The 26,608-nt window shown below is 44.5% G+C and overlaps 1 protein-coding gene across 3 annotated transcripts in view; it reads left to right on the top strand.

Moving 5' to 3' along the window:
- The window catches only part of DMAP1 (DNA methyltransferase 1 associated protein 1), a 32,385-nt gene extending 5,981 nt beyond the window's left edge, over positions 1 to 26,404 (top strand). For all 3 annotated transcript variants that reach the window (XM_071750384.1, XM_071750385.1, XM_071750386.1), the window contains exons 5-10: positions 2,581 to 2,739; positions 3,858 to 4,025; positions 4,955 to 5,140; positions 9,435 to 9,506; positions 21,377 to 21,449; positions 22,643 to 26,404. In XM_071750384.1, coding sequence (XP_071606485.1) covers positions 2,581 to 2,739; positions 3,858 to 4,025; positions 4,955 to 5,140; positions 9,435 to 9,506; positions 21,377 to 21,449; positions 22,643 to 22,989 — 1,005 coding nt within the window. In that variant the 3' untranslated portion in view covers positions 22,990 to 26,404. The remainder of the gene's footprint in view (positions 1 to 2,580; positions 2,740 to 3,857; positions 4,026 to 4,954; positions 5,141 to 9,434; positions 9,507 to 21,376; positions 21,450 to 22,642) is intronic.
- The last annotated feature ends 204 nt before the right edge of the window (positions 26,405 to 26,608 follow it).

Raw genomic sequence — 26,608 nt, 5'->3', positions numbered from 1 at the left:
CTCTCAGCTGATACTCTATTTCTGGTTACCATTAGGGAAGGCTTAGAGCCTGAGAATGGGGCAAATGCAGAGCATTTTTTCCTAGCTTCTGGTGGTCTTTGGCTTAAGGAGTTCTTAACTTGGAATTTGTACTTAATAGTTCTTCCTAGATATGCTCAGGAAGAAAGTAGCTTTGTGAATATCCCATGGTAATGAGTTCTTCAGTTTAATTTTGTATGGGGTGCATTTCTTCTGTTCATTTTATGCTGCTACCTTGGGGGTTTGTTTGGTGCCTCTGAGATCTCGTGTTACATGATGTAAAAAGGTCCTTGCTATGTACTGCATTTTCTGTAGTTTGACGTAGACTTGCCCTGTCTGTGCCTTTGTTATACTCAAATATCCCTTCTTTTGAAATCAGTGGACTAGGAGTGAGTGTTTCACTTAGCCAAAGTGTGGCATGTCTGTACATTGCCTGTTTTTCTGTTTATTCCCCTGATCATTTTTACTGCTCAGTTTGTCTTTTCACCAGTACTAGGCATTGTGCTCATGTTTCCATAGAATTGTCTCATGGCCCCAGGATCTTTGCTGAGCAGTTTCAGCTAATGTAATGCCTATCATTGTGTGATTTTATAGTGTGAAATATATGTGAGAGGGTTTTTCCAGGCCATTGAATCCTCCTCTTGGCTTTTTTAGGTCCTGCACTATCCAATCCCTTTCATAAACTGATCAAGTTCCTTTTGAAAAGCTCTTGGATTTTCCTCCCCCACCCTGCTTCCTTGGGAAGCTGTTCCAGACTGTCTCTGCTCCATTTCTCATTTCCAGGTTAAATTTTCCATGTTAAATTGGCATTTCTTTGGAAGCCAATTTCTTTGTCCTCAGTTCACTTGTTTTTTTTTTTTTGTGGGTGTTCCTTTCATTCTGTCTAGCGTACTTGAAGCCTTCAGACAGATTCCCTTTCAGACTTCCTTTGCTAGGCTCCTTTCTCTTCCAGTCTTCTGCAGGAAGACAAGCTCCCCACCCCATTACTCATCCTCTTTGCTTTTCTTGGTTCTCTTTGTTTTTCTTGGTGTTTGTCCCCGTTTCAGTTCATCTTTCCTAAACAGGGGCCAGTACAGATGTAGTTGGTATTCCTTCCAAGGTCTTGTGCAACTGAAACCCTGCCAGCTTCTGCTGGAAATCCCTCTCTTTGAATCATATTTGTATGTTCATGGCTACATTGCTTTGGACTTAAAATCATCCCCTGGTTAGCTCAAGTTTTCCATCTGGTGAGTTCCTACCTTCTCACTTTTCAGCAGTTCTGACCTGAACAACCATGTGTGGTCCTGAGGAACAGTTCTGGGGACTACTCTTTGCTCTTGTCCCATTCTCTGATCAGGCATCTTCCACCTTTCCTTCCACCCACTGCAGAGGGCCCTTCTCACTCTTTTTATGTATGTATTCTAGTCTAGAAATTTTTTTTTTTCATGATGTACATAGGACATCCATACTGTGCCTAGCAGGATGATTTTTTCTCTTGGTGGAAGTGGTACTTGAAGGTTGATGTGCAGTGCATCTCCAAGAGATATACTTTCTGTGTCAAAGTGATGGAAGAAAGACACTTATTTTTTGGCTTAGAATTGCTTCTCTGTGCTGTACAAAGCTCATGAGCATGACGTTTCTGGTGTAGGACTTAGGAAATGTACAGGTGTTGAATCCTGTGTGATGCTCACGTGTCCGATGTTTTCTTGGGATGCAGAACCTTAGGCTGAGGAAAGTTCCACTGCAGGAGTAGTAAGTGGGGTGCACAGGCTTTGCACTTTTACTTTACCAGGCACTAGGACTTCCTCTAATCCAATGAGTATTTTTACTGTTGCTTTAATATTCATGTGATACTTGTGTTCTGGAGGAATCCCTTGCAGAGCATTTCCAGGCCAGGGACAGTGGTGTTTGGCTTTTCAGACACTTGGGATGCTCTGGGAGTTGAACTGTTTGGCCCTGTGGCTCTGCTGGAAAAAGGGTGAATGAGGAAGGGAGGGACAAAGTTTTTAGTCAAGTTTAGGGGCCTTAATTGTACAGCACCCAGCCTTTCAGATCTTCATAGCACTGTCTGCACCAAACATGAAAGCAGTGGGTTGTATATCAAAGCACAAGGTGTTCTAAGGGTTGGGTACTGCTGCTTCTTGCCTTTCCTGTTCTTCCCGTACAAGTGAGCGCGTCCCAACCCGAGTAAAGGGTTGACTGTCAGAGCAGTTTACGTCAAGGTATTGGTGCTGCTGTATGGGAGGAATGCAGGGAGGCCAGCTGAACCTTGGTTTCTGTCATGTTGGCTTGATAATTTTGAAACCAATTGTCAGGATGTGGGTTGTTCACCTCTGCCTGTGTCAATCACACGAGGTTTCAGCCTTCCTGTTAGACTCCTAAAAATGTCACGTTAGTGGCCCTGAGGTCACACATTGCTCCTTACCAAGTCCTCTGCCTGCTCGTCATGTTTTCTGCCAGGACCCATTGCTCATCCTCCTCCTGTCAGTGTGCTGCTCTTGTTCTTAGCCTTACCAGCTGGCAGTAAGAAGGGCAGTGCTGCAGGAGAGCAACCATGGTTATGGTTTTCTTTTCTCTGCATAGACAGTGCAGGTGCCTGTCTACTCGGAGCAGGAGTACCAGATGTATCTCCATGATGATGCATGGACCAAAGCTGAGACAGACCACCTCTTCGACCTGGCTCGGCGTTTTGATCTCCGCTTTGTGGTGATTCACGACCGCTACGATCACCAGCAGTTCAAGGTGAGTCCTGGGGGCCAAGGTGCTACTAACAACCTGCTGCTACAGCATGTGCAGGGCTTGCTGCACTGCAAAGACCAAATTACCCTTTATATCAACTTAATTAGGGGAAAATAATGAATTATTGGCAGCCAGGAATATTGAATTTCCAGCACAGGGCATTGCTGCTTGCTTTGTTTGTAATTAAATCCACTGTGACTTGTGCTCATTCCCTGTTGTGTTTTATTAGAAAGGTAGGTTTGCCCCTGCCAGGAGAACAACTCACTGTTCCTTGAAGATAAAGCAGCTGGGTAGTTCGTTTAGCTGAGCAGGGTATATGTGCTGGATTTCATCTGGGCACTGGGAGAAGAATCTGCTAACAGTCCTTGGGGACTGGGATTTTTCCCTGGTGCTTTTCCTGACTTGTGGTCTGACCTGGTTATCTCTGCTGTGAAGCAGGAACCATCAGTGTATGAAGATGCAGCTCCAGTGTCATGATCATAAACCTCCTATAGCTGCTGGTTCCATTCCTCCTGTTGACATGGGGCAATGTTGTGACTCCTACAGAACAGCTCCAGATGCTGTTGTTGCTCTCTGAAATGCTCACATAAAGATCCTGTAGCAAAGAGAAATAAGAACCTACCCATCTGGGCAGTCCAAATAATTTCAGAGCTTGGATTAAGGGAACACAGCTCAGACTCCATGTACCAATGGGCAGTGAATTGGTGCAGCTGGTACCTTCTCTGTTATGGCTTGAGTGGCCATTTCTGGAGCATCTCAGAGGAGGCATTCTGTGTGTAGGCAGTTTCCTGCTGGGTTTTCTCCTCTTGAGATAACTATCCATGCATCCTTTCATCTGGGAGTGCTTTGCTTCCATGTTTTCTCTAACCCTCAAGTCCTTGGATTGTTGGATTCTGGTGGATGTTTTTAAAGCAGTAGCTGTGAACCCATGACAGTTAATTCATGCAGTTCACTAGGAAACTCCCTGTGGTTCCACCACAACTGGCAAGGCTCCCTGTGGGTATTCTTCCCAGGCACTGTGTTTTATACCCTGATATCCTTCATCCAGTGGTTACTGGCTGGCTACTGCCCAGGGTTTTTCCCACTTTTTCCATAATGTCCTCCTGTGATGTCTTCCACAGAAAAGATCGGTGGAGGACCTGAAGGAGCGGTATTATCACATCTGTGCCAAGCTGGCTAATATTCGTGCAGCTCCAGGAACAGACCTGAAAATCCCAGTTTTTGATGCTGGCCACGAGAGGCGAAGGAAGGAACAACTAGAAAGGCTGTACAATAGGACACCAGAGCAGGTAAGTTGAGGGAGGGGGCATCACTGCTCAAAAAGGTTTATGAGAAGTTGAATCAGTAGGTGGATGAAATAGGTGGGAAAGGGAAAGAAAGACTGGACAAGAAACGAACAACACTTAAATACTGCTTTTTTTTGTTGAGTTAATGTAATTTTAAGGGATACAAAGGGGCAGTAACTGAGAAATCTGACTATACAGGTCTCTGGTATCTGAGGACACCACCTCTGTGACAATTATTTTACTAGGCCTCTAAATAGTAACAAATTCTCATATCAATGTCCTTTTGCATCCCTGGTCTTATGGGGAGAGAATTCTTTTCTTGAGAGTGAAAATATTGCCAGAAAACATAAAAGAATGCAAATTTGTATGTTTAGTTCTCCTTTTTGTTGAAGCTGTGTAACAGTCCTGGGGTTTAAATGTTAAGGACCTGTGTGTTTTCCAGAGGCTGGAGGAGAGCATCCTTTTCTGTCAGTAGTTCCCTCTAATGATAAGTTCATCCATGTGGTCACTCTGCTCTTCCTTCCCACACTGACAGGTGTCTTGGTGCATAGCTTCTCTAGGTTCTGCATGCTGTGTCTGAGGATGGGAGCTAGCTTTTCACAACATTGCATTTGCAACTACAGTATTTGGGCTTTTTTATCCCATAATGTCTGCTCTTGGTCTCTATGTCTGGAGGCAGGATTAATCATTTATGGATGCTGCTGAAGGGTGCATCATGGATGTTGTGACACAGTGCCTGCCAATTTGTAGGCTGGCATTGCCATGGGTGCAGGGTAAGGCTGTGGAGCATCTGAAAATCTGAGACATTAGGCCGGGGAGCTGAAAGTCGTTCCCAGGCTGGCCCAGAGCAGAGCTCTTATCAGTAGATGGCCCCCTTGTCTTGCTAGGCGTCCCCCTCTGCACTGATTGCCTTTACGTGTTCTGGTCTGCAGGTGGCAGAAGAAGAATACCTCATCCAGGAGCTCCGCAAGATTGAAACCAGGAAGAAAGAGAGAGAAAAGAGAACCCAAGACCTGCAGAAGCTCATCACAGCCGCTGACACCACCACTGAGCAGAGACGTGCAGAGCGCAAGGCTCCCAAGAAGAAACTACCACAGAAGAAGGAGACAGAGAAGCCTGTAAACACTTTTTTTTTTCTTTTTTCCTCTCTTTTTTCCTCTCTTTTTTCCTCTCTTTTTTCCTCTCTTTTTTCCTCTCTTTTTTCCTCTCTTTTTTCCTCTCTTTTTTCCTCTCTTTTTTCCTCTCTTTTTCCTCTCTTTTTTCCTCTCTTTTTTCCTCTCTTTTTTCCTCTCTTTTTTCCTCTCTTTTTTCCTCTCTTTTTTCCTCTCTTTTTTCCTCTCTTTTTTCCTCTCTTTTTTCCTCTCTTTTTTCCTCTCTTTTTTCCTCTCTTTTTTCCTCTCTTTTTTCCTCTCTTTTTTCCTCTCTTTTTTCCTCTCTTTTTTCCTCTCTTTTTTCCTCTCTTTTTTCCTCTCCTTTTTCCTCTCCTTTTTCCTCTCCTTTTTCCTCTCCTTTTTCCTCTCCTTTTTCCTCTCCTTTTTCCTCTCCTTTTTCCTCTCCTTTTTCCTCTCCTTTTTCCTCTCCTTTTTCCTCTCCTTTTTCCTCTCCTTTTTCCTCTCCTTTTTCCTCTCCTTTTTCCTCTCCTTTTTCCTCTCCTTTTTCCTCTCCTTTTTCCTCTCCTTTTTCCTCTCCTTTTTCCTCTCCTTTTTCCTCTCCTTTTTCCTCTCCTTTTTCCTCTCCTTTTTCCTCTCCTTTTTCCTCTCCTTTTTCCTCTCCTTTTTCCTCTCCTTTTTCCTCTCCTTTTTCCTCTCCTTTTTCCTCTCCTTTTTCCTCTCCTTTTTCCTCTCTTTGTTTGGTTTGTTTGCTTTTGGTTTTCTTTGTGTGCGTGTTTTTTTGTTTGCTTTTTAAATTTTTTAATTTTAAAAAAGTTTATTTATTCTTTCCCTTGCTTATGCTCTGGCTGTTTAACCTGTTTCCTTCAGCAGTCCTACTGGGATCAGGCCCTCAGCTCTTTTTTGGGTAGAGTAGCTGCTGGCTGCCTTCTAGCAGGTGCTTCTTTGGTTGCATCTTTGGGAAGGCAGATTGGTCTTAGATGGCCATTGTCAGAGTTCTCTGGTGTGCTCTCTGTCTCTCTCCCATTTGAAAAATGCTGGTTTAAGACCTGTTTTCCTTCCTGAGAAATAGGATGAAATTATGCCAGCCATTCATGCCTCATTGCAGGGAGAAGCTTCTGTCTCCCAGCTTCTCCCATGTGTATTATAGCACTCCCATGCAGGGTTGTCCCACAGACACCTTATCTTTCACCTGCCTTCTTTTTTAAGTCCATGTTTCTCCTTCCTTCCACATTCCTGGGTCTCAGCAGAGTCTCCACAAGCTCAGTACGTGCCCCTCTCCTGATCCTCAGCTGTGAGTGGAGCAGCTCTGCTGGGAGAGCTTATATTGTGAGAGCTGTTGCTGCTTATTTCTCCCTGAACTGAGCTATAGTCAAAGGAGCCCAGAACATAGTTTTCAATTCACATTTGATGTTACCTCAATTTCTCTTTTTGGAAAGAGGACATCATGGACTGAACTAAATTCAGCACTTTTGGTAGGAAATGACTGTTGAAAAAAATCTCAGATGTTTCCAGTGAGTCTCTGGGAATTCCTGTCCCTCCAGCTTGTGAGCAGAGAGCACTTGTGTCATTGTCCTACAAAAGGGTCTGCAGGGGAAAGGAGAGAAGCAGTGACTCCTAGACAGTTACTGCTTGATCAAGTATGCCTGGTGGCCACCACTTCCTTAAATCAGTGTTTTGGTTCTACCCTGCCTCTCTATGTAATTAATACAATACCAGCACCTTGTGCATTGAATTCTCTTGAAGTTTTGTCTGGTAAAGCTCAACCATGGCTGACATATTTTTCTCTAAAGAAAGCAGCTTGGTGGTGGTGGTAATGCAGAAAAGGTGGTGACAGAGAATGGGGCTGGAAAGATGCTGAGGATGCCAAGGGGAGGGAGTCCAGCCCTAAATACTGCCTGATGGCTGGTTCCTCTCTGCAGGCATGTAGTGGATAGGCACGCCAGGGTGGGCAGGGGAGCTGTTTCTGTTGTTGCACTAGCATCATTTCAACCATGACAGAGTCCATTAGGAGTCAATTACCAACTATAGCTGGGGAATGTTAAGAAAAAAATTGCATTTTAACTAAGAATTTGAATCGGGAGCTGCATCAGCATCATTTCAACAAAGGAAAATCATTTACCAAAGAGTCAATTGAGGTTGAAGCGTTTACAGCGTGTACAGGCACACAAGGCAAAAGAACCCATTTAATTGCTTATGCACTGAGTGCAGGCAGAGTTGTCTTGGCTAAGGCTGTGATGCTGATTTACCCTCACTGCTTTTCTCAGGGTGTTAAGCAACAGGCTGGGGGGCAGAGTTTGGGGAGTATGAAAGCCAGCCCTCATCCAAAGGAAGCAGATAGGATTTTTTAATTTTATTTTATTTTTTATTGCAGCCTTCTTTTTTACTAATATTTCAGGCAGGGAGGCTACATCCTGCCAAAGATCAAAGTGATCCCTACAAGTTCATGAGCCCTGTTGTAGGTAGAGAATACTTTTTCCACCATGGTCATGTTTTGGAATGTCTTCTTGGGGTCCCTGTTTATTGAACTGACCACAGATAACTGAAAAGAAACCTTAATACCTGTCCATGCAGAGCAGTTTGCAAGGTGCCACCTCAAAAAGAAGATACAGAGATAGCTGATAGAGATGTGAGTGTCATTGGCAGGGAACTTGAGGAATTCAGTTGCCATCCTTGAGCATCTCTGTGATCTTGAGGTTGCCTTGGTTGTCTCTGCCCTGTCTGGAATGAACAAAGAGCAAGCTGCAGAGCCTCTCTGCAGAGAAATATGGGAGCAGCAAGACAAATGCTGTCTTCAAAGGAATTGAGAGCTTTGAGGTGACTCTTCCTTTTGGAAAAGTGTGATTGAACATGCATTTTGTAGAGATTGTAGATATTAAACTGAATTCTGAGTACTGCTGAACCATTTAGGGAACCTCAAACCATTTAGTGCACAGGGCCCTGCAGATAGCCCAGTTTAATAATTTAAAAGTGTGCTCACCTTGTGCTTTGTTCAGCAGCACAAGTTGTTGAGGGATTGCATTTGTTTTTTTTTCCATTTTGTTGAAATGCAACTAAATGCGCTACTGTCTAGCAGCAGCAGCATTAGAAGTTTGCTGCCTTGTGTTGCTACATTTAAAATGTGAAGTGGGGAAGTACAGAAAATGTCTAATGAATGGACAAATGGCAAAATGTGTGTAAACAGCAGACCTCTCTGGAGGGATACAGTCCTTACATTCTCATTAGTGGGCTCATGTCTGTACAATCAGAGGCTTCTCGGCTCATTCTTTAGAGGACTTGCAGTCAAAAGCCAAGATTTAGGAAAGACCTGGGCTGTTTTGATCAGCGAAATGGGCCTAAGTTAGATAAGAATATTGAGTCATCAGTATATACTTGCAGCTCAGAAAGCCAACTGGGTCCTGGGCTGCATCAAAAGAAGCATAGACAGCTGGTCAAGGGAAGTTATTCTCCCCCTCTACTCTTCTCTTGTGAGACCCTACTTGGAGTACTGTGTCCATTTCTGGAGTCCCCAGCCCAAGAAGGATGTAGAGCTGGAATGTGTCCAGAGGAGAGCCACTAAAATGGTCAGAGGGTTGGAGCACCTTCCCTATGTAGACAGGCTAAAGAAGTTGGGGTTGTTCAGCCTGGAAAAATGGTGACCTTATAGCAAACTTCCAATATCTGAAGAGGGTCTACAAGAAAGCTGGGGTAGGGCTTTTTACACAGTTACGTAGTGAGAGGACAAGGGGAAATGGTTTCAAACTTGAAGAGGGGAGATTTAGGTTAGGTGTTGGGGAAAAAAGTCTTTAATTTGAGTGTGGTGAGACACTGGAACAGGTTGCTGAAGGAAGCTGTGGCTACCCCCTCCCTAGAAGTGTTCAAGGCCAGGTTGGATGGGGCCTTGAGCAACCTGGTCTAGTGGAAGGTGTCTCTGCACATGCAGGGGGATTGGAACTAGATGATCTTTAAGATCCCTTCCAACCCTAGCCATTCTATGGTTTTATGATTCTAAGGAGGGTTTATGTAGGGGTCTAATTTAGGGTTTATGCTGGTGGGGATGAGTCTAAGATTGTGTAGAGGAGAGCATTTAAACCAATAAAACAAAAATGCTTGAGCTTTCCAAAGATACCATGAACTGGACAATTTATCTCAGTGAATTGCTTGGGATTTTCCCACTGAACTCTATTGCTTGGGATTTTCCTCTTGCCTGGGCTCTGATGGCAGGTGGTTCTCTGTCACAGGAAACAGTGTTTCCCCTTTAGATAGTCTCTGTATGAAATCTTGTGTTTCCTCCAACAACACATCCTGTTTCGATCTCTTTCAGGCTGTTCCTGAGACTGCTGGCATCAAGTTTCCTGACTTCAAGTCTGCAGGTGTCACGCTGCGAAGCCAGAGGGTAGGCTGTTGTACTGGTCCCTTGAGACCTCTGTTAATGTCTATCTCCTGTCTGTCTCCTCATCTGTTCTCCTTTTATAGCTAAAGAAAGTCAGGTTCTTGCCTCTAAAATAAGAAAGGAATTCCATAAATGTGGAGATTCAGAAACCTGGAATGCTGGCTATGTGAAAGCCAGCTCATCACTTTGCAGGGGCACCTGAACTTGCTGGTGTTTGTTACTGGAGTGCCTGCTGTGCTCTTAGACACACGTGAAGGACACAAATGGAGCTGTCAAGTCCAAGCAGGGCTCTCAGCCAAACCTCATTATAAGAACTGGATGTTCAGGTTATGTATTGGAAAAAAAGAGACATAAACATATACAATGCTTAGCCATCCTATTTCCATTATCTTCAGAAAATGTTTTGGGGAAAAGCCTTGTTGATCTTTCTATTGCACAGATATCCCTGAGAAATGAACTTTCTTGCTCTTCTATCAGCAGGAGTTGATGCCTGTCTCTTAGCAACAGGTTTTGGGGTACTGAGTAAGTTAAACCTTCCTGGCTGACTGAATGTTTTCAGAGGAGCCTTGACAGCAAAATCCTGTTTGCCCAGTACAAGTGCTTGGGTTTTTTTCCTAGCCAAATAAAATAATCCTTAGCTGTTTTATTGTAGCAAAGGTGGGAGAAGTAGGTTCCTTCCCTGGTACCCTCACTTGGCATAGTAATTTTTTAGGTCACTTTTAAAGACTGTTTTATGGGATGTTCTTTTGATGTCAGAATAGTTTCAGGTTGTGCTGGGAGGCCACTAGGGCTCTCAATAGGAATGTTTGGGATCATGCTGCTTTGACTTACAGGTGCATGTGCACATCAGAGGCAGTGTGCCTCAGCAGGGCCACTGTTGAGGGATCCCTTTAGTGTACAAGTGCCACCATCTGCAGGCTACCTGTATGAATGAGGAACTGCAGCCTCGAGGAAGTCAAAAATCCCAGCAAGTGACAGGCAAGACTGTATTGCATGTGCTGAGATTTATGGAGATGTGGCAGATGTGTTCTCCGGCACTAAGATAAATAGAGTAATTTATGGAGATTGATTTGGATTTTGAAAACTAATAAGTGATGATTGATTTTTTTCAATTTTTTTACACCCACCCATCTCTTTCACCCCCCTGGAAGAGAAGCTGAGCAATAACCTGTCAGTGATGGAACCATCTGGCAAAGCCAGCAGCCTTTCCTGTGCCAAACAGTCAATTCAAATCACAGCCTTTGTGAAAATGGGAGCTACATGCTGCTTCTGATTCTCTTTAATGCTCACAAAATGCAGTGAAAAGCTGAGGCATTTCAGTCTGATTCAGCAATTTTCTGCCTGCAGTATCCATGTGCCTGGGATGACCTAAAGCACCTTCCTATGCTCTACTTAAAATTTTTAAGGAGATGAATGCGTTTATTAGAAGTACCAGTGGTTTGCAAATTGAAAAAGATTGCAAATCACTGGTCTAACTGAAAAAACACCACTTACTTGCTTGGATGTGTGAGTGAAATCTTCCTCCAACCCAGCAAAATGTGGCCTTCAGTCAGTCACCTGGCTTCTTCATTCAAATCTTCCCTGTTTTTAAAATGGGATGTAGCAGACTCCCTTGCTTCAAGTATGGGTGATGGGAAAAATTAATTACATGAGTGTTGGCCTTTTGGACTGGTAAGAAATGCTGAAGTGCTAAGTTGTATAGTTGACAATCTATGCTAATCTAAATTACTTTACTTATGGGATTTATGTAGCAAACCCTTTATGTGCCAAGCAGTGTGTTACTGATAAGGGTGGGAACTGACCAGTCAGGAATTGGTACACTGGTGGAAACTTGTACTCTGGCAGCATCCAGTGTAAGATGTTTTTTGTCCTGAGCATGTTGGAAAATTATTTCTAAAGGCTTGTGACATTCTGCAGTAAGTTCTTTTGCCTGAGGACATAAAGGGTTCCTCACGTAAAGGCTTCTGTTTTATTTTGTACTTTGCTACCGTGCTTTACGCCTTCGTAGTTAAATGAAGTTGGATTTTGCACTGAGATCAGGGACTCAACCTCTGTCACATGTGAAAAATGTACCATATCATCTAGGATAATAGCACTTATTCTTTGATTGAGATGTTCTTTCTTTTTTTTTTTCTTTTCCCCCTGAGGATTTACAATTAGTCAGAAAACCTGAGTCAAAATTAATTTATAGAAATGAATCCTTGAAGAAAAAGCTAGCAATCTGTATTCAACTTGATTTGTTCCCAGTAGTTTTTATGACGATAACCCTGGCTTTTCAAATTCCTCCTGTTGCTAAGGCTTACAAAATCTTATGCACAGGTGAAATTTGAAGAGTTTTTCCCCTCCCTAGTATTAATGGTCACTCAGAGCCATTATTCTTCTTAACCAAAAGTTTCTCCCTCAGCAGGTGAGGTCAACAAGCTGCCTTCTCTCATAGTGGCTTCACTCTCCCATTGTTCTCCATGGGGCTGTGGCCACAGGCAAAGAAGGCCACAGCCCCTGTGCCCTTACTCTGCATGGGATTTTCCCACTCCCTCCTGACAGCACAGACTGCAAATTTCTCTAAGGCAGTAGGAAGCTGGGCATTATAAAAAGCTTCATCTTAGTTCAAGGCACTGTATTGCCTCAGTGCCACTGAGAACAAGAGAGAGTAGCAGATGTTTTGGAAGAGTTTCTTGAAAAGAAACACTAGACTTTTCCTTCCCTGTTAGTAAAACAGTGTTATGAAGATAATTCCAGAAATATATTCTTAATTGTAAGCATTACATCTGGAAAACTCCCTGTTGTACCAGGTCTGCTCAGCTGGGTGGGCAGACAGCCAAAGAGTCAGAGGAAAGGAGAGGTGGGTAGGGAGTTTGTTACAGGGAAAGGAGAGGAAGAGACTAAAGGGAAAGCAGGAGCTATGAGGTAGGAAAGCTTTGCAAAGATCTGCCTGAAGGAAAGGAAAATGAGAGCTGTTCAATTTGAATCTTTTCCAGCACCCAGACAAACCAACAATAACCACACAGTTGAGATCTAGGCATTGTGTTGCTTATGTAGGGTAGAGCTGAGTTTGCTTGATTTCATTGCAGTGTTCCTGTACCACGTCATGATCAGCTTTATTTTAAGTTTAGCCTTTATCTTTCGCTTTAGTATGTTCAGAGCACTTGACTTCAGCATAGTTAACATCTCATCATTGCGTTTCAAGTTGCTCATCTTATCTCTCAGCCTTATGTGTGAATTTTGAGTTATGATTTTGTTAATGCTGTAGAATTGCTGCAGCAGTGCTTTTAAGAAGGGAGGCTGATGAATGGAAAGGGGTGGGTGTTTGTCCCCACTCCTGCATGTTGAGGTATTAGTCTGTGTCCTTCCTCTGTTGTCACGGATTTGGAAACGAAGGAATTGGCAAAAAAATAGATTGAGTGATGTGTCATCTCAAAACAAGAGAGAACTCTGGGATGAAAAGGAGTTTGTAGAGATGTCAGTCCACAGAGAAGACTGAGGGATGCTCCAGCTTAGTCATTCAAAGCTGGCCACCTCCCCTCAGGAAAGGCTCCCAGGCAGCAGCCTGACTCCAGCTGCCAACTGGGATCTTGTAGACAGTTTGACAGTTGGAGCAATTAAAAAAGTAGAGGAAGGAAAATTACAAGTACAGCTTTAGTACCCATTGATTCAAATATTCACACTCACTAGCTTTTAAATATTTACTAGCCTGCTGAGCTTTTTTTTTTTTAGCACTGATTAATGAGTAAGAATTTACTGTGGTTGTGGGGAGAATGTGTCTGTGAGTTCTCTTCAATTTTATTTTTTTTTCTGGAGTGAGAACTGAGTGCTTACTAGAGCGCCAAGGTGAATGATATTTCTAGAGGAAGATGTGGTTGTGTATATGTGTTTAGACAAGTTTATTCTCCATATTTGATCTGACCCACAATTAAATGGCCAAGCACACCACCTGTTTACTCTGCATCAGAGGCTGTTGGCTCTGTTGCTTGCCTGTCATTAATGCAAACCCAGACCTCATCGGCTGTGAACATGTGAAACATCTGTCTGTCCTCCTGTGATCGATACTGTCCCTTCAGTGGTTCAGCTTTGGAAGCTATTCCATAAAAAGATCAGTTATTTTTATTTGGATTTGATAAATTTAATTACTTGGAGCAATTAATAATTTATTTGTTTTGTATTGATTTCACTCCAAGGCATCCTGGCATCAATCTCATGGAGATCAGCACACCCTTATTAGGTAGGAAAGTTTATGTTTCCAGATCTGAACATCCCATGGATTAGTTAGCTGAGATGTGCTTTTTGCTTCTGCTAGCAATTTTTTATTAGCAAAGTTGTATGTTTATTGCTCTAAAAGACAGTAGATGAGAGTAATTTCCATGGGGAGCCTGACAGAGGTGTGGAAGGAAAGTATTAGTCTCATTTCTGTGACTAAAGTTATGAACAAATGATGCAGGCTGGATCAAATTCATGTTTGTGGCATTGCCATCTACTTGTTGTATTACATACCCTTTAATTAGGGCCAAGAGAGTGCTGGTGCATTTCCTAATCAAACTACTGTCAGCAAAGAAATGAAGTAAGATGAAAATATTGGAGTGTTTATTTTTAAAGAGAACAGCAAAAGACAACATCTTGAATAAACTAGAGAAGGTGACTCCAACACTTCTCATTCTTAGCAGAACTGAAAGGCAGTTAAAATTAAATTGCTGAAAGAAAATGCATTCTTCAACTTTTTCATGGAGCCCTTTGGCATGAGAGAACATCTGGACCAAAGGCTTAGTAGGGTCTCAGGTAGAGTCTCAGGTATAGAGATAGCACTCTGGGTACAGTGATGGGGTGTTTCAGTATAAGCTGTAGCTCTTCAGAGGGCACTCTGTGTTGCTGCTTCTGTTGAATTGTCAGGTACCAAATAGTGTCTGTGCAGTACAAGACCTCAGGGACCTTTGCCTGCCAGTCCTGGACCAATTTGAGAAACTTTTACTACCTTTATGTGACATGTCACCATAGTGATACAGTTTTAGTTGTCATTCATCAGGTAATCTGATTGTATGTAACTTGTGCAGAGCACGGTATATATTACTTTTTTCTTTCATTAGTGTAACCAATATAATGATTGGAATGTAATTAGTCACTGTGGGGATTTTTGTATTTGTGTAAGTGTAGTTTCAGTTGATTTATTTAAGAGAAAGGCAACATCAATTCAAGGCTAGATGCATGTTTTGTTACAGTTTCTTGGATTTGTGTCTGGTTTGGAAGTTTACATAATGTTCTTGTACTTGCTGTGGCCTATCTGGGGGCCCTCCCTGTGATCACAGCACACACTTCTGTGCTCTTGGATTGTTTCAGTCAGCTGCAGCCCAGAGCCTGTGGCCGGTTCTGTTTGCAGCAGCCACTTCTACAGCTCTCACATTGGTTTCGGCACCCACAGTGAAAGGCAGGGAGGGGAAGGACTGTCAGGGCATCTCCTAAAGCACACTGGCAATATGCTTTCAACATAAAAACACCCTCCAATAAAAATGTTCTGTGCAGTTCTTTCTTCTGCACTATGTACCATTTTCGCTGCACAGACACCTCCTGTAGCCCTTTTGCATTTGTTTTACAGTCTTGCATTATATTTACAGCAAAATGTATTTAATTTCAAAGAAACTGAGGATTAGTAATGACAGTTAATGCTTTGCTTGCCAAAACATGACCATCTTCTAAATGGCAGGCAGTCCTGGCAAGGTGTGAATTCTTCTTACCTTCTTGAGTGTCTTGTTTCTTGTCACAACCTGTAGGTGTGACAGGCAACTCTGTCCAGGTTATCAGGCGTCATTTGGGTGGAATCTGAATCATTCTCAGTTTATGCCACTTGTGCAGAGTGACCTTGTTACCTACACTGATGAAAAAAACATCAGCTGAGACATTGATGCTCCAGAACATTTGATTTGTTTAGAAACTATCTCTTAGCTTTATGCCTTGAATCAGTGCTATAGATGCTTAATGAGGCATTAATGTCTATAGGATCAGTGAAGTGTTGGTTTTGCCACATGCCTGAGTGTGATGTACATCTTTGGGATCTGCTCTTCTCCCTCATCCTTGACAAAAGTAGATTTCTCTAACAAATAAAACTGATTTAATTTACTGGGAGGATTCAAGTACAGAATTTATATTTTTGATTTAGGAATTTGAGGGGTGTGTCTAACTTCAGTCCAAAAAAACCCCCTGAAATAGCCAGTTACATAAATTAATATAGAAATGTCTTATTTTTAAAAGATTGATTTATTTAGCATTAAGCTTCATTGATGGAGAAAGTTGATGGTCAGGTGCTATCCCAAAGTGATCACTCTGTGTTTATTGTGTTATGTAGTATAGTAGCAAAATGACTTATTTTTCTCTGTCCTAAATCTTAGTTTGGCAGATCACAATCACTGGGGTAAGTCATGAGGTCTCTGGCTTTAAGCTGGGGGAGGGGAGAAGCGTGTGTGTTCATTGAGGCAGAGAATACCTGTGCAGTTTCAAACTTTTCCAACTTTTGTGTATATCCATTGCAATTACCAATCCACCTTTCATTGTATCACTTCAGTTCTGAGCTGTTAAGCACTCCAAATTTCTGGAAACATGCATTTTAATATCTGAAATTAAATTTCTCTATTGCAGTTTTCCCAGAACTCTAAGGCTAAAATATTAGTTCTTTCCTTCCTTGAGTCTTAGAACTGTGTAGTGGAAGCTCTCTGCTTTTGCAGAGTAGAGCCATGCAGCTGGGGAAAGGTTGACCTTCGTTCCCCATCGTAAGCCAGAAACTGCAAAAGATGTTATTCATCTGAAACTTTAGCTCTCCTTCCTGGAAACTCACTAAGAAATTCAGTACTCTAAAGATATCCACGAAGAAAGTGCCTAATGAGAAAGTTTTCTTGCTGCTCAAATCCACAGAGAAGGTGGTTTTCAATGTCACTGAGCTGTATTACAATGCTGAACAACAATAATGGTGTCAGTGCATAAAACCACAGTTTATAGCTCTACAGCCACAGGTCAGATGTGTGGAGTTTTTAGGATTAATGGTTTTAGGACAGTTATAGTGTTAGGATTGGGGAAGGGTGAGTTTAAGGAAAAAATTGTCTCAAAATTGAGTTAAAATGAAGTGCAGCATCAAGGAGGGTATGTGTGAAATATACAAATAACCACTGATTAATTTTAAAACCTTGTATTTTAGAGGGAATCCAAACAAAAGGTTTCAGCACTGGAGTGGGATATTTTTTTTTTTTTTGAAGTTGTGAGCAGCAGAAGTGGAGCATTTATGAAGAAAGTGATAAACTGAGATCAGGACATTTAAGATTACCATGTACATATAGTCACATATGACCCTGCTGCTTCTGTCTTTGTAGATGCTGCAGATTTCTCCCATTCCTAGTGCAGATCCCCATGGCAATCCCTACCTGCCAGGCCAAGATGCTGTAAGACATAACAGGGGACTCTGCTGCAAACTCTGCTATTACTTAGACTTCATTACCAAAATATACTCACATTTACTACTATACTTCAGAGTATTAGCACAGATCATGAAAATGGAACCAGGTCTGTTTAGGGAGGCTTTAACTTCAGTTAATTCATATCATGTTTGTTCATTTAATGAATTTTACCAATTACCAATTAATCTGCAGGTGGTCTCCTAGTCATTACTGTGAATTAGCAAGGTTTTGTTGGCAGAATGGCTCAGACATTGAATAAAAATCCTCAAGGATTCATTAAAAAACCTCATGGTTACTCTGCAGAGAGACCCTCAATAGCAATCAAACTCCTGGGTGCCACCCCCCAGTCTCTCTGCCCCTGCTGTGGCAGTGAGGTGGTTGCTCTGCCCATCCATTGAAGCTGTGGCCAGATTCCTGAGCAGTGCCTCCTCCTCCAGGGGACAGCAGAGCAGGTCAGTGCTTCCTGGGCCAAGCAGAGGCTGTGTCCCCCAGGATCTGGCAAAGCTCCTCGACATAGGTAGGCTCTGGTCCTGTGGCTTTGTGGTGTTAATTCACACAGATTTCTGCAGGTCTTTATTTATTTTTCTCTTGGTACGCGCAGTTTACGCATTTAATGTGGGTTGTTTACAGCAAGGACAAAGAATTGCAGTCCTTAAATCAAAAGTGACATTGGTGTAATTATAAGCGCAGGCTGGTGTTGCAAAGAGGGCTGTAGGGAGAAGGCTGTCACAGGAGAAGAGCATCCAAAATATAGTAACCACGAAAATCCTGGCTAATCAGTTTTCTGACTGGAGCAATCTGTTTCCCAGGTATTATTATTATATGGGGACTTTAAAGATAATAAATAACAATAATAGTCCAGTATAAGGAAGGAAACAAAAGGGCAAGTGCCATTCACCTCAGAAGCTGTGGTTGCTCACTGGAGTTCTCCGAGGAACATAATTTTCCTTAGACCCTGTGGAGGACTTGATCCATGACAACACCAGGAACATCCCAGCAGCTGTGGTGTAATCAATGATATTTCCCTGAGTGTTGTTTTCATTAGTGCAGAGATGTGGCCAGCAGAAGCCACATATCCCAGCACACACCCTGAGCCAGAGAGGTGTTCTCTTCACCATAGGCTGGGACCTGTGGTCCCTGTGGTTTGCCTCATTGCTTATAAATGAGGACAGGTGATACACTAATTCCAGCCCTCTGGTATATCTCTGAACACCTACTTAAAAGTCCAAAACAAAGAAGGGCTTGCTGAAGTAAGCTTGGGTTTATCCGAGCTGTACAGGGCAAGAAGGCTTCTCTCCTGCAACCAGGCAGCCCAGCTAACGGACCCTGGCTAACAGATTATCAGCAGCATTTGAGTAATAGACTGCTCATTTAGTTTTAATACATTTTGCATAGAGAGCAATCAGCCTTCATCAGTCTTAGAGATGAATTGGCTTAGCCAGCTAAATTCTAAAGATATTAGTCCGACAGCAGCCACATAAATCATAACATTTTCTTAATGATGGTAAAATTAAAATATACTCTTGCTTTGAGAAACCAATGAAGCCTTCCTGTTTGCAGGCCAGATCCTCCTGCCTGAATTAAAAGGAAGCTTAATTGATGTGTTTTTGAACTCAACTCACAGCCCTACTCCTGAGCATCTGTAGTGTTCCTTTCTTTGAAGTTAAATTAATTTGTCCAGCCTTTCTCTGCTCCATCCTCTAATCTTCAGTAGTGGTAGTGAAGACCTTGGCTTGGTGTTCTTTGACCAGGCTCCAGTGGGATTTGAACAGGACATACACAATGTTACAGTTGAAGGCTTTGCCAGGTTAATTGTTTGTGTTGCCAATAGTTCCTTGAGATAGATGAAGCCTCCCAGGAGAAAAGCCTGTGCTCCTCCTCTAACCAACAAACAAAGACATCCCAACTGTCTGCCTAGCCTAGCTAAACATGAACTTCTCCTGTTTCTTGTCCTTCATTCCTCAAGTCCAGCATGCTTTTGCCAGCTGGCATTTGACAGAAGGGACTCCTGCCTTTACCTACAAAGACCATGATGTGGATGTTAGGGGCAGAGGTGTAGACAGATTCTCAGGTCTCTGATAATCATACAAGTGTTTTGTGTCCAGAGTGTTGTAAGGAGGAGATGCTGGGATCTGTTAACTCTTTGTCTCCTAGAAGTTAAGGATAGCACAGCCTAACTAGGTCAGTCCCTACGTCCCTCAGCTGAGGCAGAGCTGGGTGCATTGCCCATCTTCTGTGATTCCTTCTGTGATATGTTCTGTGATTCCTCATGGGGCAGAACAGTTCTCTGGCCTCTTGCTCTCAGGAATGTCTTCCTGAAGCTGATGGTTCTGTCTCCTGCTTAGCTGTGCTAAGTAACCTTCCCTTCCTTGGCATCCCACTGCTAGCTGCAGCAAAGCACCCGCCAAACACACAGACCCTTCTGCCCTGATGCTTTGCACTTCCTTGTCTCAGGGCTCTTCCCCAGCCCTGTTGCTTTTCAGCAGAGCCTGCACAGATAGTCTGCTGCAGAGTGCCTGGGGAAGCCAGTTTTAGTAAGGTTCTGCTCAGGTTAATACTCTGGACCAAAGACTTGACTGAAATCCAAATACCTGATACCTTTGGCAGACTTTACTCTGCTAAAACAATAATTTTGTGGTCAAGTGTAAAGGTTCAGTCTCTGAAGTATGAAATTCACCGCAGTGCTGAAACTTCAGCTCTGAGCTAAAGACCCTCAGGGTTTAAAAAAGGACAGAAGTGTCCTCTAGTCCTTAGCAGTGCTGGCAGTTTGCACAAGGGCAGGTTTTCCTCTTTTCCTAGTGCTCCTTCTGGATCCTCTGGATCAGGTTGGTTTCTTAGAAATTCTTGCTATTGTCTTAGTTGTGAGGGTTAATATCCAGCAAAATGACCAGGTGCTTCATAGTGTATGCTGTGAAAGGCCCATTCCCTTGGGGTGTGTGACATCTTTGCTCTGGTTTCTTGGCTAAAATGATGTGGTGGAGGAGGTGAGTTTTCCCAGCAGGTCCTGCATGGGGGTTATGGAGCTGCTGATGGGACATACTTAGCCATAGCTGAATTACTGTTAGTGCTTTCACCATTTGGGTATGTTCATGCAGTGCTTCTTCCTTCAGAGGAATGAAGAGGTTCCAGATGGTGTCTCTTGGTGCCATTTCAGTGCCGGGGCAGTGAACAGTGTTGAAATCCTGGTCCTAATTCAAGACATTTACATTGGGCTGTTTTGGAGAACTTCACCCTGTGGCTTATGGGAAGTAAGGTGACCACGGGACCTTTTGGTGAGCTCACCTCAGAGGCCAGTTTTAAAGTGGAGTACAGAATGGCTCTTCTTTCAGGTCATTCCTAGCCTAGTGTTGTAGTCTTGTGGTTGGTTTGGCCGAGGCTGGGGCCACTGGTCAGTAAGTGGTGTGCAGGATGGCTGCAGGATGCTCTTGGCTGCTTGGTGGCCTGCTGGACAGCTTGGGCTTGTCCTGCTTGGACAGCTTGATGGTGATTCCCAGGTGAAGGTGAAGGTGTAAGCTTATCCTCTCAGGGTTGCATATGGAGGAGCAGCATGTGGCTATGTGCAGTGAGTTTTTCAACACTGTGGTGTTCAGAATGGTTTCTTTCCCGGTCTGCCTTGCAACATTGCTGAGGAAGGAAAGCACTTTCATTTGTTCTTGGGTATACATACAGGGCTCAGAAACCTGTTCTCCCTGCCATATTGTGCCAGCTGCGTTTGTGCAGCTTGTAATCTAATAAATGCTTGGTCTGAGCAGCTAGCACTCCTGCTAGAGCCCAAATGAATGCAGAGGAAGGACCCTGCTAAGTGTATGCATTCTTCCTCTCCTGGCCAGCTCCGATTCCCTTTCATAGCTCACATCTGATGCTTCCTCTCTCACCTAGCCCCTTAGCTCCAATGTAAATGTGTGTTCACACTTCCGCCAGTCAAGTAACTGTGCTCTCTCTGTCTCTCCCCTTTGTTATAAAGCCTGCTCTGTAAATGAATCCCACAGGTCTGGGGCTCAGCAGGTAAAAGGAGAAGTGAGTCTGTTAGCGCATGAGTCTAATCAGGCCGGCTAAAGCGAATAAAGTAGGGCAGCATTGCACATTAGCTGCTGTGTAAATGAGCCCTTTGATGGGCTGGGCACTGCGGGAGAGGGTTTGAAGGCATGAAGAACTTTTGTTGTTAATTCAGTGACACATGGAAACTGTAAAACAGCGTGTCTTGCACACACACGAGAGAGAAAATAAAAGCCCTCACGACCGGGCTTTTCAATACCTGCCCTCGGACCTAGTCTGAAAACTTTCAGCCCCTGTCTCCCTCTCTTACCACTTGATTTTCCTTTCTCTCCCTTTCTTTTTTTGTTCCCCCTGCACTATAAAAAGAAAAGCTCTCTTGCCTTTTGAACTAGACGGCTGTGAGTGAGGGCTATCTCTGAGCTGTGTGGCTCTGTTACCTTTGTGTTCCAGATGAAACTGCCAAGCTCGGTGGGACAGAAGAAGATTAAAGCCCTGGAGCAGATGCTGATGGAACTCGGAGTAGGTGAGTAAAGGGGGCACGCAAGAGAGAAAGAGACACACAGAGATAGCTTTTGTTCTCAAGATGGGCTATTTTTTCCCCTAGTAATACAGCCAGTTTCTTGAATAACAGTATGTGAATGGTTTTTAAAATATTTTATGTGTTTAAAAAAAAAAAAAAAAAAGAAAAAAAAAGAGAGAGGGTAAAAGCCAGAACAAGATGCACAGGGGTATTTTTTTTTCCTCCCAGTAGAAAAATGTTTTAAAAGAGCCTTTGTTTCTCTCTTGTTTGGGCCTTTTTAACCATCAAGAGAGGCAGCACAGTATTAGGAAGGCAAATCTCAGCCTTGCCAGGAGAGGTACTTCTAAGTGTGTTAGTGACCATGGCATGCTCATTGTTCAGGGCTGCCCTGTCTCGCTTTTAAGCTTCATTTCCTCTTAATTTACTGCTCTCGGTGGCAAGTCCAAAATGCGTCTGGGACTGTTCATCCCCCCTTTATAGGTTGCATGCTGTGTGAAAATCTGGAGCATCTCTGCTGAAAGGCGAGTAAACACACATCCCTCGCTCTTGAACTCCAGTGTCTTAGCAGCAGAAAGACAGGTTCACATAACATGTACAATACCCACTCGTAGCTAGAGGGGAAGAAGTGCAGCCCATGGCTAGCTGCTGCCCTCCATGCAGTGGGTACAGTTTGCAGGTACTACAGGTCCCAGCGTGCAGTGCCCCTTGATTAAACACCTGATGATCCCTTTACCTTCCACTGTGGCCGGCAGGATTTTTAGAAATGGAAAAAGAAAAGAAGAAAAAAAAAAAAAAAGCCCTATTGGTGATTTACAAGAGATAACTGAGCCTGCTCCTGGCACTGGCTTCTGTTAACTTTTGTTAGTTTTTTGGGCCAGCTGGTTTATGTCTTGAGTTCTGAAGGCCTCCTGTGGCTGGTGAAAGCAGCTCAACCAGGGTGGTTTCCCCTTTTCTGCTTTAAAAAGAAGGGAGTAACCTTCTTTGCTTGCTAAGGAAGCCTTGGGGAAGGATGTGAGTGCTTCTTAAAGCTCACTTTCTGTGAGGCTAACGAAGGTTTCCTGAGTCCTGCCATGTGATGGGAGTGAGGCTCCTGGTGTGTCTTTGTGGGAGTGAATGGGCAGCCAGGACCTTTCTAGGGATCTTCCATTGTAAGTTGGCATGTCTGGGTGTTTAACAGAACCCCTTTTTCTCCCTAGATCTCAACCCTATGCCCACAGAGGAGATTGTCCAGATGTTCAACGAGCTACGGAGCGACTTGGTGCTGCTGTACGAGCTGAAGCAAGCGTTTGCCAACTGTGAATATGAGCTGCAGATGTTACGGCACCGCTATGAGGCCCTGGCCAAAGCTGGTAGCATTGGCCCCCTCAGTGTGGAAGGTGCCCATCCAGATGGCCAGGCAGGGCTCGGCATGGAGGAGGTCAAGGGAGATGGCAAGGACCAAATCATTGATGTAGTAGGAGCACCACTGACCCCCAACTCGGTGAGAAGGAAGGTTGTGGGGGCAGAACAGGGAGCACTCAGGTCTCCGACGCAGATGCCCTGACAAGCACTGGGGGTGCTCCCTGCTCTCCCTCCAGGCGTGCGCGTCCATGGGAGCTCAGCACGCCTGTTCCCCCCAGGTCCCAGTGCTGCTCTCTGGGCTCGTCTCCTGTGCTGGACAGTGTTCTTGGTGCTATAGGTGGGGTCAGCAGGGCTTTCTACATCCTGCATGCAGGCAAATGGCTTGACGTGGGTGCCACCGTGGACCAAAGCAGCAAGGCTTTGGGTAACTGGAGCTTGCACTAGGGCAGCAACAGCAATGCCAGTACAGCTGCAGGCCTGGGGCATTTTCCTTCCAGACACAGGCCCATAAGGGTTGCTCAGCAAAGGGCAGTGAGTGGGGAAAGCAGTCTTGAGGTGATGAGCCATGACTAGCCCAAATCCTGGAGACAAGCAGTAGACCTTGCCCAGAGCAGGAGGCTTGGGAAGGAGAGAGGTGTTTGAAGAGCAGAGGGTTGTTTTTATAACGTACTTCCAGTGCCGAGAGAGGAAAGCCAGACCTGAGGATTCCTCCACTGCAAGCCCTGTGACAATGTCCTGTGCAGGTACCTCTGCAGGATGCAAATCACCAGCCTCTCCTCCCTGCCTCCGTGAGGGCAGGCTGCTCAGCCCCTCACCACTGCCTCAGGGCCAAGGGTATGCCTGAGGATCAGCAGAGGTTGCTTTCCCTTCTGTGCTGTCCCCAGTACAGCTGAGCTGAACTGCCTGATAAAAGCTGCCTGTCTGCACACAGTGGCATCCCCGACGCCTCAGACATACTGCCCCTGGTAGTGGCACACACCTTTGATTTCTAAAATGTAAAATGTATTGCAGGATATCGAGAACACCTTATCTGTCAACAGTAGAGGTGACACGTTAATCTGGACTTGAGTGATGTCCTATTTGATTGTGACAATATGGAGTCGTAAGGAAGCGTTCCACTGAGACAGGTTCATGTTTGTAAAGGAGTCTTCTGATTTTTAATTTTTTTTTAATTATTTTTTCCCCCTGTGGCATTCAGTCTGAAATCTCACTCTTCCCTGCTATATGGAGTGTCCTGGTTTGCCAACTCCTCAGGCTGGTTCAAAGCACACTTGCTCTCCCTTGAGACTTTGCTTGTTGGGAAGGTGGAAGGAGGTGGTGGTGGTGGGTGTGGCTGTAGGAGGAGGGGGCCCATGCCTGTGGTTCTGACCACCTTGTTCCTCAGTGCCACCTCCTGGAACTGGAAACAAAGGGGTGGGCCCAGACAGCACAGAGAGGGTTAAACTGACCTGGTCTCTGACATATTTGAAAGAAATATAATCAAGTTAATTCACTGCAAGGCAAATTCAGTACCTAAAGGGCCCCCATGTTAAATACAGCACTGACCTTTACCGGCTGATTACACAAAGACGACACAATTAGATTAGTCCAAGACAAAAGGTCAAGCACATTCACACTGTGACCATTTTATGCTACCTTTTGAGGAGGGGGAAAATTACATCCCAGCTGGAGGGGTGTCTTGGAGAGGAGGGGAGTGGGGCTGCTGTACCACCTTCTGCTGGGCTCAGGTATATCTGGGGACTGGGGCAGGGCCTGGCACTGTGCTTGCCTTGAACCCTACCTGCTGTTATGGGCAGTGTGGCAGTGGGTGAGATCAGCAGCCTGTGGCCCAGAACCAGCTTTTCCAAGGATGGGGTGAGCTGAGGCCACGTGTTGGTGATGCTCCTGGCCCTGCCCAGAGCTGGTAGCAGCCCCAGTGCATCTCGCTCAGTGTCATGGCTAAAAATTGGCCTCTGGAAGGTCAGTGAGCTGGGGGCAGCCCTGAGATGGGGGTGTTGGGGCCAGTTGCTGGCTACTTGCCTGGTGGGGTGCATGCATGTGTCCCTACCCTGTGCAGAAATAACCCTGAGGTGTCCCAGATGGTGGGGACGGCGTGGGAAGAAGCAGGCCCAGGATACTGCAAGAGGATCTTGCAGTGGGGTCAGCAACATTGGTAGTGCCAACATGTTCTGTAGAACAAACCCAACCATGATTTGCAGTGGCCTTTCCCTCCCTTCCCTCCCTCGCCTCCTGCAGCCCTTGCCCTTTCTCTGGCTGAGGCTGCTTCAGCAGTTTAACCCTGCCATGCCAGCCTTGAACTCCTGAGTTCAAGTGTGTGCTTTGCCACTGAGCTACCCTGGGGGCCCTTGGGAGAATCATTTAATCTCTCTTGCTTCAAATTCCTTTGAGTTGGCGAATCCCTTTGTGCTGTCTAGCACTGTCCGTCCCTGGCACTCCACATTTGGATTAAGCAGGGATTAGTTCAGCCTCCAAACCAGCTGCTCCCCTGAAGCCAGACTTGTTTCCCTGGAGAGAAATATCTTGTTCCAGATGTTGGAGGGAATGAGTGGCAAAGCCAGGAAAAGGACTAGGAGTCCTGGCTCCCAAGCCCTGCCCCAGCATGCCTGGATTCCTTTCCAGGAATTGGAACAGATAGGCAGAGGCACAACAGAGTCCTGAGATACTGATTGTGGCACTATCTGGCTGCCACCATCCCCCTTGGCCAGCAGTGGGGAGGGGGACATCTCTGCAGAGTGTTTAAACCCAGATTAGGAGAGGTAACTGCCTGTTCTGGCAGCCAGACTCCACAGGGTAGCGGGAAGCCCAGCACTGTTCTGCTGTGTCCACTGCATCCTCTCCTGTCCTGGCTGCTGGTCCACCCTCTCCTGGGGGCTGCAGTGCCCATCACTGACCATTAAAGCTGAGCTGGGATCCCCCCAGTGCCATCTGCTGCTGACCCCGGTAGGGACTTTACTCGGGGCCTTCAGGAGGTGAAAGGTGAGCCGAACTCGGAACAAATTAGTTCCAAGCAGAAGTTCAGCCAGTTACTCCAGATTGGATCCTTTGATTTACACAACTCAGACTCCACTCAGTGATCTGTAATGAGTGACTCTCAGAAATCCTCACATTGCAGCACTTTGTTCCTGAGCTCACAAGTCAGCCCATTAATGGGTAAAGGAAAGGACCTCGAGTCTAAGAAGTCTCGGGTTCAGAGTCAGAATTATTTGACTTTTAAGCTTCCTTTATCTGAACTCCTGCTGACTTCTTGTTTTCTGAGCCTGTTTGAAAGCTAGAAGTTACATTGTTAAGATCAAACATTCTCTCTTTCCAGATGGAGTTACAATATCTGTCTTTTATATATATATATATTTTAATATATATATAGTGTATATATACCAGGGTGTATATATATTCCTCTCTCTTTTTTTTTTTTTAATCGTTCTTTCCATTAAAAGAAACTAGACTTGTAGGCTCTTGTAAATTATAATGTAAAACATTTTTTTTAACCAGACAGGTCCCAATTTTGCCCAAGGCAACTGGAATAGCTGCGCCACAGAAGGCAATAGGAAGGTGATTAATATGAATTTGTGACATATTTGAAAGATGGGTCTTTTGCCATATAAAGATTATCAAACACATGTGCTCTTCCCCATTAATTCCGCAGCCCTCCCAGGAAAGCCACAAAGCCCAGGTCCTTTGTTTCCAGGGTGGGTTTTTGTTTTTTTAAACGTACCTTTTGGTCCTCTTGATTACCATGTATTTGATTTTTATAGGGCATCTGTTCACACTGCTGTGTGGGTTCTCTGGCCCTTTTATTTCCCTGTTAATCGGATCCCGCCAAG

The sequence above is a fragment of the Heliangelus exortis genome, chromosome 8, assembly GCF_036169615.1.
Source record: "Heliangelus exortis chromosome 8, bHelExo1.hap1, whole genome shotgun sequence".
Taxonomy (NCBI): domain Eukaryota; kingdom Metazoa; phylum Chordata; class Aves; order Apodiformes; family Trochilidae; genus Heliangelus; species Heliangelus exortis.
This window is presented reverse-complemented; position numbering and strand designations above follow the sequence as displayed.